At 36.9% G+C, this 17,313-nt stretch overlaps 1 protein-coding gene across 1 annotated transcript in view; it reads right to left on the bottom strand.

Moving 5' to 3' along the window:
* Positions 1-17,313, bottom strand: part of LOC134806045 (progestin and adipoQ receptor family member 4) — a 105,816-nt gene that overhangs the window by 51,475 nt on the left and 37,028 nt on the right. The window contains exon 2 of the mRNA XM_063779250.1: positions 6,570-6,791. Within this exon, the coding sequence (XP_063635320.1) occupies positions 6,570-6,791 (222 nt within the window). The remainder of the gene's footprint in view (positions 1-6,569; positions 6,792-17,313) is intronic.

The raw sequence follows: 17,313 nt of genomic DNA, 5'->3' as shown, positions 1-17,313 counted from the left end.
TATTGGGCATTAGCATGTCGAGCACTAGTACCACCACCTTATATTTCCATCTAATACAAAGAGCAGAACTTCTTCAAATTGTTTCGTAAATCACAATAAGATATCACGTGTTTATCTCTACTGAAAAACTTGTTAAGTTAATGGAGACCTCTCACGTACGTTTACGTGTTAATATCCCGCGGAGGTAACTATTTAGACACGTGTTATGTTAACGTATCACCATTCTTTCCCGACTTCTCAAGGTTGGACTGAACTGAAGTTTGAGCTTTAACTTGTAAGCGGTTAGGATGCTCGTGCATTGAATAAATAAAAACCGGATAAGTGCGAGTCGGACTCGCCCCCCGAGGGTTCCGTAATTTTTAGTATTTTTTGTTGTTTTTTGTATCTGTGAAAATTTCAACTGTCTGGCTATCACGATTCATGAGATGTCAGCCTGGTGATAGACAGACAAAGGGACAGACGGACAGTGGTGTCTTAGTAATAAGGTCCCGTATTTACCCTTTGGGTACGGAAACCTAATAAAAGGAATTAATTAAGCGGTGTCTCCGTTAAAATGAAATCCTCAATTAACTAAAGAAATTACGAAAAAATACATTTTATTGACAACTCATTATTGAAGATTTCGTTCTATGAGGTGTACAAAGTATTGTGTTTATTTTCTGGTAGCCATACGAAAAAGGGTTATTCGGGCAAGGCAATTATTTCTATAAACGCCGTGCCCGCGTTTAACTTTGTAAATTTAATAAATCCTGAAGGAGATGAGAAAAATATAATAAAAGACGGCTCGGAAATATGTCAGCGACAATGGACGGGGAATTCTCGTGTTACTAAAAGGAGTATAATGTTACGTGTCGTAACATCTCACGCTGGCCTGTGGGGATGATATTAGAGTACATTTTGCGCAGGATATTCATGTCGGTACTCAGGATTGTACTACAATTTATTAATTTAATGGTTATTACGCATAAGAAATAAATAAATAAATAAAATAAATATTAGAGCACATTTTTACACAAATTGACTAAGCCCCACAGTAAGCTCAAGAAGGCTTGTGCTGTGGGTACTCAGACAACGATATCTGTGTTCATCACACAAATGAATGCCCTTACCGGGATTCGAACCCAGGACCATCGGCTTCACAGGCAGGGTAAGAAAATCTTAGTTTTTTTCGCTTTAATTCAATGGTGTGGGGTAGGTATCATTGGATAGATCTTTCAAAACGTATATGGGTTTCCAACGAACATTTTTTGATAAAGTGAATATTTTCGAAAATAATCGGTCCGAAACAAAAAAAATATGTGCCCCCATCTAACTTTTGAATCATGGGTCAAAAAAAAAATTAAAAAAAAATCGTAAAACAAAAACTTAATAAATACTTTCAATAAAAACTATAGCGAACATGATCCGCCCAGCCGTCTTTGAGTTATTCAGTCTTCTCTTCTTGTTGTTAGTAAAAACACGTAGGTCCAAAGCGCTGCGAATGTACTGCCTTATGCTTGTAATGTACAATGTACATAATACAACTTACTTATACTTATACTTTAGCCTATTCTGACAGAAAGGTAACTATATGGCACCCTATACTGAGCATGGCCCGACTTGCACTTGGCCATTTTTTGAATCCTACTACTACTTACCTACTTATATTTTGACAAATCGAAAATGCAATTTATCTTGGCAAGTTTTCTCGTGTATGCGGCCAGAGGTTATGTTTGTGCTCCTAAACAAATTATTTTATCATTTTTTGTCTGAAGCAAAGTAATACAATTTTAACGAGAGCAGCGGGAATAAGGTGCTACGTGCTACGGCGTAGCACGCATATTAAAAGTGTTGGTTGATAACTTGATAGTGAACGCGAGGCGTATGAATGTGGTACAAGAATGAATGTGATCTGGATCATCATAGCAAATCTAGATTAAATCCATAACCTGTTACTACAATCAGAATACGCCGTGAATATTCTTGCCGCTAAGGCGCACGTGACCCGAAAGTGTTTTATAATTTATAATTCAATCTCACAAAAGCGATTGTTTACCGAAGTTAGACTTTAATAACATAATATTAAGGGTCATATCAGAACTTACTTACTAACTATAATTAAGTGCGCACGTTCGTCCTCTCGCACTAAGTTTTAGTAAGTTTTGACGACCGGTCTGGCCTAGTGGGTAGTGACCCTGCCTGTGAAGCCGATGGTCCTGGGTTCGAATCCCAGTAAGGGCATTTATTTGTGTGATGACACAAATATTTATTCCTGAGTCATGGTTGTTTTCTATGTATTTAAGTATTTATATATTATATATATCGTTGTCTGAGTACCCACAACACAAGCTTTCTTGAGCTTACTGTGGGACTTAGTCAATCTGTGTAAGAATGTCCTATAATATTTAAAATTAAAATTTAAAATTAAAATTAAAATTAAATTAAATTAATCTAGTGATTAATCATGCAGGGCGAGGGCTCGCTGTACTTGCCGGCGACGGACTGCGCTGCGTCAAACGATGCTCTTTCATGCTAGACGAGCATCGGGCATGTTTAACTTTACCCTAGCGTCATATTCACTTGGATATTTAGCATCGACTCCACTACAGAGGTAAACATAATGTACGCTGTTCATAATAAATATGCGTGAACTAGCAAGAAATATTACCTAACCGATAATCTACTGCCTAATATTCTTCGTTGAAAAGTATGTAAAAGTGTGTATAACTAGAATAATCCTATTTATGTACAGACTCTGTATTGAAATTGTTTCCACAAAATAATGAATGATATCTATTTAAAATTACGAGTACACCTAAAACAATTTATTTCAGCGGCGTCATCCGTCCTGGTTATTAAGGAAATTAGTTTATTCGGAAATCGTTTGATATGAATTACCTACGATTAATGAGCCTCTAAGATCTCGTTGATTAAGTGAGATGGACGTTTGATGTCAGAGTTTGATGGCAGTCGAAATGTTGGTAATTACATTTAGAATAATTTATCTCGGAGATAGGGGAAGGTAAAGGGCACAGAGGGACCATTCGTAGATCCAATCCAAATATAGAACGTGTGATCCTTTGAAACCTAAGGCGATAACAATTTTAGGTACCCAATTAGTGTCTGTCAATGACATCCGACGTATCCTCCCCGTATTAGCCTGCAGGGAAATATGCTAATTCATATCTACAGTTAGGTATGTGTACAGTCAGCTGCAGATATACCTATCATCCTGCACAGAAGAAGAGGAAGAATCTTTCACTCCTTATAACCACAAACTTTTAAATAAGGATAAGTAGTTGTTATTGGATACATCAACAGATTTTTTAAATTTTCCATGCATTTATTTCTTCCATATGGTGATTAAAGCATAGACAACAAAAGTCATGCAGTATTATGAGTTGTTCTAAGTATTTCGTAACTTAAAACTGGGCCATTGTACTATACTATACCTACCTACAATCTAAGACGTAGGTCTGTACTATTCCCTGGACAAAACACCGCAAACAAGTCTCGCGTCGCTTCAGAACATCGTGCGAGGAACTAGGACGTCGAACAATAAAGCGAAGGAAATATAACAGTCGTGTATTCTCAAAGGAACTTCAACGAAAAGATAATACAAGTGTACCACTACAACCACCAAGAGTGAAGCTAGTTCTTAAGTAAGTACCTACCTATATGTGTAATTGTGTATTGCCCACGCGAAGCGATAATATTAATCTATTATGTAGGAATGTTCAAAATTATAGAGTCTGTTCGGAAAGAGAAGAGTCGTGGAATAATGTATTGGGCCCCATACCTAGGTATCTTAGGTAAAAATGTACAGTTTTCCCGATCCCAAAGATCCTTATCCTGAAGATGTTAAGGGGATCCCATGCCCTAATGACCATAGATCTGAATCCCTTAGTTTTATAACACTTTAAACTCTCGCGTTTTGTACACATATTTAATTACACAAACGGGCCTTAGTTTTGTAATGTTTTTGGTAGCTTATCATACTAACAACAACAGCTTTAAGCAAATAGTATTCCATATTTACTTCAAAGTTCATTGTCTTCGAGATATTTGGCATCAAATTTGAACAATTTTAGACCAAAATACTGGTTTTCTGGCCATAACTTTTGTGTTAATTAGTTTAATATTAAAACCCTTTTTAGAGACGTCAAAGACGAACCCAAATAGATTTCGTATATGTTAGATCTTTCACAGCAATCGAGATATAAAAAAAGTATTTTTAGACAATGTTTAAAAAAATCATAAAAAAATAAGCATTCATTTCATTCAAAATCCGGTAGACAAAAGATTGAAGAACCGATAGCCATTTGCCTTATAATTCTATATCTGTTGTGCAAAAGTAGGTATATAGCAGATACGATTCAAAAGTTGTCAAAAATCGATGAAAACCTCGGGTAGCCCCTTAAATGGATTAACCTGGAGTGTAACATAAGTACATAGGATTTTCATAGCACGCACAAATTGCGTACCTACTCGTAATAACACGATCAATTTACCTATATTGCTTACTTGTGCGTGCTTAAAATTTAATCAAGCGGGTCCTACATATCTTCTTGTTATCCAAGATAATAATAAAAAAAACTAATATTGAAATAACATGTTATTAGTTTATTTGGAGATGATACATACCAAGTCAAAACAGCCCTTAATTTTGTTAGTCAAGCCAATCTGTCCCGTAGGTAACTCGAGTGTAGCACAAACTAAGTTATTCAGGCTATATGTAGCAATTAGCGTACAATATGGACGTCGCCTGCGCTTCCGTGCACACGGTGACCAGGAACCAAAACAGGCGTGAAATCGAGTCAGCGCCAAGTTGTTTCAAATTCCACCAAGTATTGATTCTTTCAAACACAGTTGGGAGAACAGTCAGTACAAAGTAATTTTGGAAGCCTATGAGAGTAACGTGCCTCTTTCATATTCGAGCGATAGAGAGACAGATAACGAAATATCGATTTTCGATGTTCACGGTAGACCCTCTAATAATCACCGCTCGTATACGGAAAAATGCCGTTTAATTGTATTCTACTCGAAGTAGGAGTATTTACGAATTATACAAATAATACAACTCGTTATATTATATTTATGTTGACCTATAATATGGTGGAAAGATTTGCTGGCTATGGATGAGGTCTTGGTGGCTCAGATGGCAGAGCGCTGGAGTATCGATCCAGAGAGGATCCAGAGGCCGTGCGTTCAAGTCTCATCCAAGACAGTAATTTTTCCACTTTTAAATTTATTCTAAGCTTAATAGCATCGTTCGCAGACGTTTCTGCTTATTAAAAATTAAAAAATCTTTACGTTTGTTTTACGACTTGAGCAGTGATACCCGTTTTTTATCGCAAAAAGAGAAAGAATGGTTGGTTAGCTACAGTTTATATTTAAAGTTAGAAAAGTTTACAGTTAAATTGTTTAATCATTTATTTACATAGAATATATATACAGTGGTACTACTAAACGAAATTAATAACTGGCTTAAATCTAAAATAGGCCCTTGAGGCATTGTATGATTGTACCAAGGATGCTGGCGGCATTTCCTCGGAAAAGTTAAAATTAAATTATCTTTTTTGCACTGACAGTGGCGGTGACTTCATAATTCATAAAAAAAATCAATCATAGAGGCGACACTCGATTCTCACCGTCTTGCGAATTTTTAAGACAATTGAAGACCCACTTTTAGGTAAAGGAAAGGAGTCACACTAATGTAATTATATCCTTCGATCCGGTCATAAGTTTGCAACTGCGGGCGGGAAACTTATGACTTTTGAATTTTTTTATTAATTAACCGCGCGAGACAAGAATAGGTAATATACGAAATGACGGTACTGGTTACACTTTAGTATACTGTGCTGTGCCCAAGGGTTGAAAATAAAGCGGACCCATGATTTCGACAATTAGATCGCAAAGTTACGTCCGCTTTCGGTCCGTTGCGCTTTTCATTGAAGGTATTTTGTAAGGAATAGAAAATTCACGTTGGATAAAATACTTCCGTAATTCAATAAGTTGCTAGGTTAGCTTGTCCTGTTTGTCGGAGTGTTCGCTTGTCACTTTCTTTGGAATTAAATGACTCTTATTTATCTTCCTTTTGATCTCATTGCAGATCGGAAGGAAGACAATGAGGTCCATCCTGCATCTTGATTAGGTTTATCATAAAAAAAAAAGGTTAGAACGCCATTTGCCATTTGGATTTTCAAGCATTTTTGAGTTCTTAGCCAGAATGACTTGACGTACCTAACTAAAAAAAAGATTTATGTATTCGGATATCAAAACGAAAGTGGACATTTGACATTAAGGCGTTGGTAGGTATTTAAATAAGTCTTTACATCAGAAATTAAGATCGCGTTCTTGATTATGCGGACAAACGGTTCCTTTCTTTTGATGGCCTGTTTAATTAATAAACAATATTACATCTCAAATTCATATTGTTTTTTTAGCAAAATTAACTTTTGCTTTATTGTAAATCACATCGCCATGGCATTTTGGCAACTACACGACGACGATCATGACGTTCGTACAGCGAGCTGCATATACTTATAATTATTTTTCTAAACAATTTATTCATAATAATATGTACTGACCTATGCTCTGACTGACCCAGATGCCGAGCATGTCGAGCTGAAGCAGCCGGTGGTAGAGCTGCTCGCCGCGCGCGTGGTTCATGAAGAGGTGGTAGAGGAAGGAGCCGCACCAGGGCGCCAGCGCGCCCAGCAGGTGGCACAGCGACAGGAACCACGCGCCGCCGCCGCCGCCCCATGGCAGCAGCCCCGGCAGCACCGCCAGGATGTATACCAGGGATACTCCTGTCACAAAGGAAAGTTACATTTAATTAAAACCATGATTAGCTAAGATATTCTTTAAACAAGCATTGATCTCCTTAAAGGATCCTCGGTTCAACAGCCGTAAATGGGTTATTACATCCTTTAAGAAGGATATAAAAGGTGCATGCCATAGCAATAAGGATGTTTAGGTAAAAATAATTAAATTATACCCCGGTAGCCCCGTCCATATCATTAAATAATAATGTTTTCTCAAACAAGCAATGAAATATTAATGTTATGTTCCTTATAATAGGCTGCGAAGTATGACGTTTCAGGTGCGGCTAGGACAAAAGGTCGTTAATGGAATTTCATACACATCTTGCAGGCCTAGGCCGGCAAAGTCCTCTTTTTTAATTTTCATTTCACAGATATTTGTGACACAGCATCGTGGCATTCATCCATTAAAAAAAACTAGAGGCAGTATTTGCTTTATGGTTCGTAATGACACTCTGCCACTACGCCTATAAAAAAAAACAAAAAACAATGTTTGCTATAATTTGCAGTTTTATTTGTATAAAATCAACATGAACTTAATAAATAATACATTCAATAATTTTTAATTATAAATTTAACTACACAAATAAAAACATTTAAAATATTTCATCTAAACGTTAGCGGTAAAAAGGTCTACTCAAACACGCGTAGTTATATTTTTTAAATTGTTATGGAGGTAAAGTTGAAAAATATTCATTCTGTTTTATTGGATTTATGGTGCGTTGTTGATTTTTTGACTTTAATATGAGTTCCGACGAAATAATGAAATTAATATTAATTGTAATCGTAGGTGTTGGAATTGGCAGCGTAAGCAGAATTGATTTTAATAACTTGCTGCCTCTGCCGCCAAGTCAAAGACGAAGTATGTATATGGTTGCTTATGGCAATTTTATTATTTGAGAAACTAAGAAAAATGGCTTAAAGTTTATTAGAAACAGTTTTGTGGCATATTTTAAATGAATGTAACTACAAACTCGTCGACACTGTGGAAATTATACTTATATATTTACTCCATGCATAAAGCAACGATGTATGTGAAACATGATATCAACATGAAAGACTATGTAAACTTATGTGACGAAAACGACAGCCAGACGGATACAAGGCGAAAAAATTAAAGATAAATTGAAGACCTAAACCTACATTTTAACAGTCATTTGAAATCTCGTAGTAGGATTTAGCCAGCTAGGACTAAGATGGACATAATAATTTGACGACCGGTCTGGCCTAGTGGGTAGTGACCCTGCCTGCGAAGCCGATGGTCCTGGGTTCGAATCCCAGTAAGGGCATTTATTTGTGTGATGAACACAGATCAACATAATATATATGTTCCTGCCAACAAAATATTTGTTCCTGAGTCATGGGTGTTTTCTATGTATATAAGTATGTATTTATCTATATAAGTATGTATATCGTCGCTTAGCACCCATAGTACAAGCTTTGCTTAGTTTGGGGCTAGGTTGATCTGTGTAAGATGTCCCCAATATTTATATATTTATATTTAATATAAAGTTAGGTATTCAAGTGGCATAGGAGTAAGGTCCCTGTTTACTAAAACAATTCATGAACATATTTTCATGTTAAACTAAAAATATCGTAATCTTATTAATGATCCTAAATGTGTTCGCCTCAAACGCAGTCCATTGACCCCGCGAGGGGTGCGATTCCAGTCGGTCACGCAATACGTTCGCGTGCGCCAAATAAAAGGGAAATCCCTCCGACACCCAAACAGTTCAAGGTGATGTATTTATATTCACTTTTCGCGCTCTTCTGTAATCTATATCAACAGTTTCTGACGAGTTTTCCCCGTACCCTTGTCAAGTCTCCCACATTGTCCGGGCAACGAAGGCGGATAAGTGCCGGTCGCGGATTGAGGTTAAGGGTTCATTCATACCTATGCATCCGGGCAAATTTAAAAAGTTGGTTTCCGTGTTATCTGTCATAAAAAAAGTTTAGATTTTGTGAGCTCTTTTCTGGTATAACTTGACTTTGAGAGTCGTAAGAACCATACATAATACGAGGTCACAGCAATACTGGATACTCTGGATAGCCTGTGGTGAAGTGGTGGTAAGCAGCGCGAGTGCCTTGGGCCTCGAAGCTGGGGTGCGTGAGGCCATTACCGACCGCGCCCTCCACTGCGAGACCCCTTCCCGCGGACATGCCAGCTTTTTAAATACAAAAACTCCTTTGCAAATAGGGAAATGAACAGGATCGATAATTTCGTCCTGCTATCATTAATTTAGTTGAACATGAACTTTACGAATTATTTGGAGTCGAACAGTCATAACAATTGCTCCTTATTAAATTTAAAACAAAAATTATTTATAAATGACTATTATATGTATATTTTGTATGGCTTAAATACGTAAATAAGTGGCTAGACTTTAAATTAAAGTATTCTAAAGAAAATCCTTCGGTATTACGTATTACAGTAGGTACGGGGTAACAAATTAAATTTTTAACGAGGTAAAATTCTAATTTACCCGAAAATAATTGAAAGAAGCTGGTCCTTCTGCCTGATATTTACTAGTAACTTAATTAAAACGTTTCTTATTCAAGTTCTTGTAGGAAAAAATGCTGTCTAAACTTTGCTTCTAACCCCGCAAAAAATAAAGCGATACTTACCTAAATATTTAAGTTTGCATTGATTGTTTTGAAATTTTTACCTATGAAGTAACTAACTTGCGCATTATGTACTAAATTATTTTCTAAATTATCCTGCTTATTGCTGAAGTTTAAACGCTAAAATTGCATAAACGTTGACATCATTTATGTCACTCTAGCTTTCAGATTCCTACTGAGTTTTAATAGCGAATGTTCGCCTTCGTCGGTAATGACTACACTCGAAAACACCTGCGTAAGGCACTGGCCAATGCAAATGCAACTGTAAGGACGAAAACACAAAACACAAAATTAACATAACCTGCATTCTGCCAATATTATTGAGGGGAAGAGTTGACACGGAGCAGGGAAACTTTATTTACGTAAATCGTAATTTGAAGTTGACTCACAGGAAGCGATTAAGTGCTTGGCGACACGAGCGAAGTAAGAGTCTAGGGTAGGTATGGAATTTGAAAACAAACAATAAAAAAAATACGTACTATATATACTCAGTTTTTGTTAAAATTTTGCTTATTCCTCACTTTTGCATCAAAATTTGGTGTAGAGTAGGTAGACTACATCAGTTATTTTTTTTTATGTATACTAAGCAAGCACAACTTGTCACCTGCGGGACTCGTTGCTCCATTTATAAAATCTAGGCATGGCAGATCGCACGGTACGGTACGGAAACAAAGTTTGGGGAACAAACAAATATCACATTCACTGCCAGCGACCCGCTAGGCGGGTTCTCAACTCGTAGGCGCCTTTCGCTCTAAATTGGAAAACATGTTTAATCGGCTACGTTCGTAGTACGTAGATCGCGCTGCCAGTAAATGTTTTAATTTGCAAATGTTCAACTTTGGAGGATTGATGTATTATGTAAATGAAATTAAAGCTAAATACAGTTTAAATATCTCAAACGTGGACTCTCAATAACGTTCAGTTTAATTTGTAGAAATGTGTACCTTACGTGAGAATTTAACGTATTTACTATAGTATTTACTTTTACTAAGAGACAATTGGGATAAACAACAGTACATAAATACAGGTACATATCCCAACTATTTACCGTAAAATAAATGTTGAAACATCTGTTACATACGAATTTAGCCTGCAAACAACAAACTAAATTATAGTATGTTCTACTAAAATGTGCTTGATTATCGCCACGAAATAGGACGACCAAATAGATCAAATACAACTGTAGATTCTACCCGGGAATAATCCCGACATAAAAGTATATCAGGAAGATTCAAGATCATATATCCTAAGATTTCCTAACAAACCAAAAAAAAAACTGAGTTACTATTTATTGCAGGCCATTTCCAATTCAATTTGAAATACTGCTTGAAAATCCCAAGAATCTTCTTATAGATAGAACATTGATTAAAACTTCATTGAGCATTAAAAATTCCTAGGAAAAATGTTGTACCTCTAATACCTGTTGTACGATACTAGCGTCAAACACGACACGAACTTTAGTGTTGTACCTGTTGTTCGACGTAGGTAATGATGCGAGATATTTCACCCGCGGGACTGCAATAATAATTCCATTACGGTTAACGCGAAGTCATCGCAAAAACTGGGTTAATCTATGTATGGACAAACACTGAAGTCTTGTGTGGAAAACTGATGTCTTTGTTGGGTTGGTTCTAAAAAAATCCATTGTTTGCATTTTAACTATATTAAGTGAGGACTTTCGACGCCTACGGCCTACGTAACACTTAGACTTATAATTTCGTAAAATTGTTGTGCAGCTAGATAAAAATGTTTACCCTGTTTGAATGCTGTCAACGCGAAACATCATGAGCTACCGTACATTCAACGCCATGGTGAATTATTTTCAGTATAATACAAAGCCCTACACTTGTAATAACAAAGTTCATTTCCGTTATATTAAATTAGAATATATTAACAAATATTTTGAAGTTTTAACTATGTGTGTATGGAACAGGCTATTAGGCGGCTTGATCGAACCACATCCGTGTGCGGATTTATTTTATTCCGGGGACGTTCGTGCGCGTGGTAATTAGCCGCAGATACATTTTTCATGGCTGAAGCTTTCAATTATTCAGCCAACGAGCTGCGCCCGCATTTAGCCCCGGAACGGGACACACCGACCGAGCATGTCGTGTGAAAGGGTTTATTTTATTGCTATTTCAACAGATACCTGGAGACTAATATTTGTTTCGTTTTATTAACCTATCCACACCCATCTGTATTGAACTATCATGGGCACTATATTCTAAATCCCCTCGTGAGAGAGGACATGTGCTCCATAGAGGGACGTTAAGGTTGATTGATGAATACATGTTTACCTATATTTTTTGTCGGCAGATATACATACCTACTTACCTACATATTAAATATATTAAAACCGGTCACTCGCGTTTTAACATACAGGTTGACCTTAGCCATTGGACAAACCCTGCGGGCTGAGCATTTCTGAGAAGTAATCCCACGTAGGGTTACTTCTCAGAAATGCTCTAACGGTAATATGTTTTTAATTACACAAACGGGTCTACCGCGATATAATTTCATTTGTGTACAAAACGCGAGAGTTTAAAGTGTAATATTTTTTTTATTGAAACAAAAGATAAAAAATAAATTTTCAAACAAAAGTTATTTCCAATAATCGACAACAAAAAGAAACATACTGTATTAATCATTGGCAGTGCTTTTGACAATTTGTTTGAAAATGTGCGGCAATGATGACATTTGTCAAAAGTCAGAATCTTATTAATGTCATAAATAATAAAAAACAATCAAAACGGTCGAAGAAGGTTTCATACTATTTATTATCTCAGGAGCTACTTACACATACAGGTTGCTCCAAAGTAAACAAATCGTAATTTGTTAATTTCTTCGTAACCGCTACACCGATTGTTATGATACTTTGTATACTGGTTCTAAGGCGGCTATCAGAGAAGAGTGGCGACGTGTTGTGAAGCTTGCCACCAACACCTGAAGTGATGACCACGACCACTCTGTCAAGAGTGATACCGACGAAGAAGAAATACTGGTTCTAAATACCCTAATGCATATGTACATTTCGGCTTTGTCCAATGGCTAGGGACACCCTGTATACCTAGAAATATGTCCGTGACTCACGGGAGTTATGTTATTTAAATCGGCAGATATACGTCTCACTGCTAAGCACAAGCTTTCATATACAGCCATCAAAGAAAGACCGAAAAGGCAGTTATAGTTTGTGCGGAAAGAGAAGAGTGATATAATGTATTGGTTCCCTTATATCCCACGACTCTTCTCTTACCGCACATATGTATAAATAATAACGCATATAATATTAAATGGGTATCTGAATCTGAAATAACAGCTCAAAAGCTCAGCGTCAGAAGATCGTTGTTATACTTTTCTCACAGGCAAAAAAAAATTAAAATTAAAAATCCTGAACGATTCGTATAAACTCTTTTTAATCAACTTTAAAGGGGTTGAGTTCTTACCGAAAATTAAAACACGCAAATGAAGGTAGGTGTGTGCTATCAAAGCGAAATTTCAAAGACGACGAATCAAAGAGCTTTTCAACCCATTACCTAAATGCGTGCCTGAGTAAGTAAGTATATTGTTCTTTATCTACAGGTGTAATCAGGGCAAGGGCGGTCGGTATGAACCCCGCTATTAGGGGCTGAAAAAATATCATTAGTACAGTACTTGCACCGTCACTGCGATGCTATCTACGCCTACGAATGTTACAATGGGTCATAAATATTAAACTCGGCTTCAAAGTGAATTTACATTCCTACTCGTACACAATCTCTGCTTCGCTGTTTGGGCATGTTTTGACAGCATTAGCATGAATTAGTACCTACCTACAAACTACAACGCGTTTTTTGATATGTAAAAATTATATTTTAGAGCGAAAGTATAATATTTACGCAAAACTTCCTTCATTAACATTTTAGAGAAATACCTGTCTTTATTTTATCTTTGTCATCACAAAGTAATTTTTAAACCTACATTTAGATATTGGACGATTTTATGGGTTAATGTTTTTTCACCAATTTATTTTGTATTTTTGCTTTAAAATTGCAACGTTCAAATCTTATATCGTCACTACTTAGAAAAAATCTCGTATCTCGCACTGCTACTCAAATTTAAAACGCAGTAACTCTGTATGCATCCCATACATAGTTACCACATTATTCTTTTGATTAACAGAACAAGTTAAGAGTTATTTTTTTTTTCAAAGTAGTCACGATATTGATTAATGATGGTAAAGTTGAATGCCCTACTCCTCCTTATTTCTCAGTTGACCCCAAATCGCTACATCCGGTAACTGGTAGAGCTGGCTCGTGATAAATTATATACTTGGCTTCTGTTACGACAACGACAAAATCGGATAGGTATTGGATTGATAAAGTAAGTGATAAATAATTTGCACTGATTCGCCGTACAAGTTCTTTAAAAGTATATTTAATCAATAAAATTATAACTTACGCATATTCTAATAACAAATTAAATTACTTTGTATGAAAATATTTTTATTTCTTTATTTGTTTTTTCTTCGTATGACATTTATTTCGCTTTGTAACTTACGCATGTTTTTGTTTACATTGAGATTCATAGGAAGTTGTCAGCCAAAAGAAGCCGATTGTTGGACATAAGGCCTCCCAATGACTGACTATAGGTATAGGTAGAAACTAGCTCTACAATTTAAATTTAAGGTACTTAAGTTAAATTCATACCTAACACCAAACATCTAAGACAAAATGTATACGAAGTTTACAAAAATTCGCAACCAAATAGGACAATTCGGAGCTTTTGCAGAAAAATGGCAACAGTCTTTTATCGATAAACACGTTAACAATCAACCTCTCACATAACACATAAATACAATGCTTAGGGCCTCTGCTCTGTTGCAATATTGCATTATTTCGTTCGTTAACGCTTTCTTCTGAATAATGGTGCAAATAACCAAATTCTGATTTAAACTTTTACGATTATTAAACATTATCAAACTGCACAACGGGACTTAATCGCGTATTTAAGTTTTAAGATTTACCTCCGACGTTTCAGGTTTCCGACGTCGGAAAACGATCGAACGAAGTCCCGTTGTGCAGTTTGATAATAACCAAATTGCTGATTCTAAGTAAAAAAAAATGGGTCCTTTGCGTAGCAGTGTCGCTACCAATCTAATTTATATTTCATTTGATCTTTCCACGGATAAAGGCGGAGGTTCGTCAACGTCTACCAATTTCCGGCAGAACAGCGCCGATCTGTTGACTTCCGGCCCGGCTCCGGCCTGCTTTCCCGGCAAGTTTGTGCAAGTGTTTCATGCTTAGCACCCGAAGGACTGCTGCAACTATTATATTCATACTGAAGCAGGTAATATGGAGTTACCATAAATGAAATGATACTTACCTCCTACCCATTATATACATGCAGTTACATAGGTAGTTAATGCTGAACAAAATAACACGCTTCATAAAACTTTACTACCAAATGTTTGCCGATTAGAATATGACACGATTTTAACTTTTTTGAATCTAATGGAGTCTGGTTATCACTGCTACTTAATACGCTACAAAAACCTATTTTAATAGCTTTTTTTTAATAGCAAAAACCTAATTAAAGCGAAGAAAAGAAAGAAGTACATTTACTAAACGTACAAGAAAATGAATAAATATAGAATGAAAGTTCGCGCATTTTCGGTTTTCGTTTGATTTTTATTTAGCCTATTCTGCCTATTGAACTTTGCCTCGTGAATCAATGTCATCATTACAATTATGTAAATAGACATGGCGGTATAAACTATCGATTGGACAACTTATTAAGGTTGACTCACGCTCACGCTAGACCGGGCCGGAAACGGGCCGGAGCTTCCGGCGCGTCGTTTTCTATGGAAAGCACCACGTGATCACCGATAACCCGTCATAGAAAATGACATGTCGGATGCCTCGGCCCGGGCACGGCCCGGTCTAGCGTAGGTAAGTAAGTCATCTTTTAAGCGACACGCAATTTGCAAGGGTTCTAAGTCACCCGAATAAAATAAAACAGATCAAAAGCGCTAAGTAAAAACACCTTGGAAAAAGTAAATATGATTCAAACAATGCATCAAGTTGTCATCGAACGTTAACAGCTATCGATCGGGCTCAATAAGCGACACGCTGCATGTGACGGGGCCTAGCAATTATAATTTAATTGCCGGTCGTCGTTCTAGAACTCCTTCCTTTCTAGTAGTAGTAGTAGTAGTAGTAATAGTAGTAGTAGTAGGTAGAATAGATGGAGTAGGTTGAGTAGGTAGGTGGAATTAGGCACTGTAAACGCGCAATTAGATGCAGCTTTAACTACCTACAACAAATACGCATTCTTTCAAACTGCGCATTGCTCGTAGATCCGTTAGCTACTCTTCCGCAGCGAATCACGAATCGAGTCATTATCGGAAGATCTATGAAAACCGTTGATTGAGCACAATAAACTATTAAATATAAAGAAGTGCAGTTGCTTCTAATCTCTGATGTTGATGAAGAATCATCAGATGATGATATTATCATAAGTAAACGATACACTCACGGGCCGACTTTCAGTATTCTTACGCGCGAGGTAGAGTCGGACCAATAAAAGTCTGCAGCGGATTTGATAGCCTACGCAGTTCAAGTGTTATTTATACGTCATAATTTCATAGAAGTTTGACGTTTAAAATAACACTTGCGCTGCGTGGGCTATCAAATCCGCTGCAGACCTTTCTTGGTCTGACTGTAGGTATTTTTTTACAGTGAAATACAAATTTAAATACGCTTTCAATTCAAGCCTTTTAAATCAAAATTAAAAATTCTTCAGCTAGATGCAGTGAGTGGATGAAATACTCCAGCACGGCGATCGTGACCGGTGAATAAAGTGGCTTCAACTATGCAAACTAAGCAGCTATACTGTAATGTAAATATTAAATAGGTACCTTGAATGATTTATGACATTAATTTAAAATATCAACCGAAAAGATCAATATAAAAGATTTAAATATCAACCGAAAACGCGGCGGCGCCATTGCAAATAGTAGTTTCTGTTGCAATAGTGGGCCAATAGGACTTCTACCCCTCAGTGCAGAAAAAAATTGCGAGCATGAATACAATGCATCGAGCGGCGCAAACGAGTTAGCGGAGAGGAGCCAATTAACTGTGCATGCAGAGACCAGTGTGTTGTCTCAGTCTACCGTGTGCGAAGTAAGTGCATCTGACGGCCCGCCTCACGTGCAGCGTAAGAGCGAGAGCGAAATACGTGCGCCCGCGCATCAGCCGACGCAAGAGGCGACGTCACAATATCTACCGGAGGATAGCGTATGGTCCAAGTCTAAAACGTATGCGGGAGCAGTCGATACAGACAACAAAGAGCTAAATCTGAATAAAGTAAATGAAAATGACTGGGAGCATGTGGTGAATAGAAAAAAGCGAAGAAGGCAGAATCTATTTAAGGGAAACGAAGGAAAAGCTATGGTACAAGTGGGTGGACAATTCAAAGCGGCAAACTTCCAAATTCCTCTATTTATTAATAATGTACATAAAGATACTAGTGAGAAGGATATACAGGACTATATAAAGCAGAGGACTGGCGAATCTGTGTCTCTGAAGAAAATTAATATGAGCACACAAAAACGCTACGACGCTTACAAGATTTTTGTACCACACACCAAGTTATCGTTATTTCTAGATAACGCTATGTGGCCCGAGGGAATTAAATTTCGTCGGTTTATTTATTTTGATAGGAACATGTACACATCTAAAAATGCAAATGGACCAGTAAATGACATGCACCAATTAAAAAGAGATCACAACGTCCCAGTCACAACGAACTGAAATAAAATTACTTAGTTTTAATTGTAGATCTATAACCCGTTCTGTTGACTGTGTTAGGTCGTTATGTAAACAGGCGGATATAATGGCACTACAGGAGA

Source organism: Cydia splendana, chromosome 2 (assembly GCF_910591565.1).
Source record: "Cydia splendana chromosome 2, ilCydSple1.2, whole genome shotgun sequence".
NCBI lineage: Eukaryota > Metazoa > Arthropoda > Insecta > Lepidoptera > Tortricidae > Cydia > Cydia splendana.
Note: the sequence above shows the minus strand (reverse complement) of the source record. Positions and strands in the feature narration are given on the sequence as shown.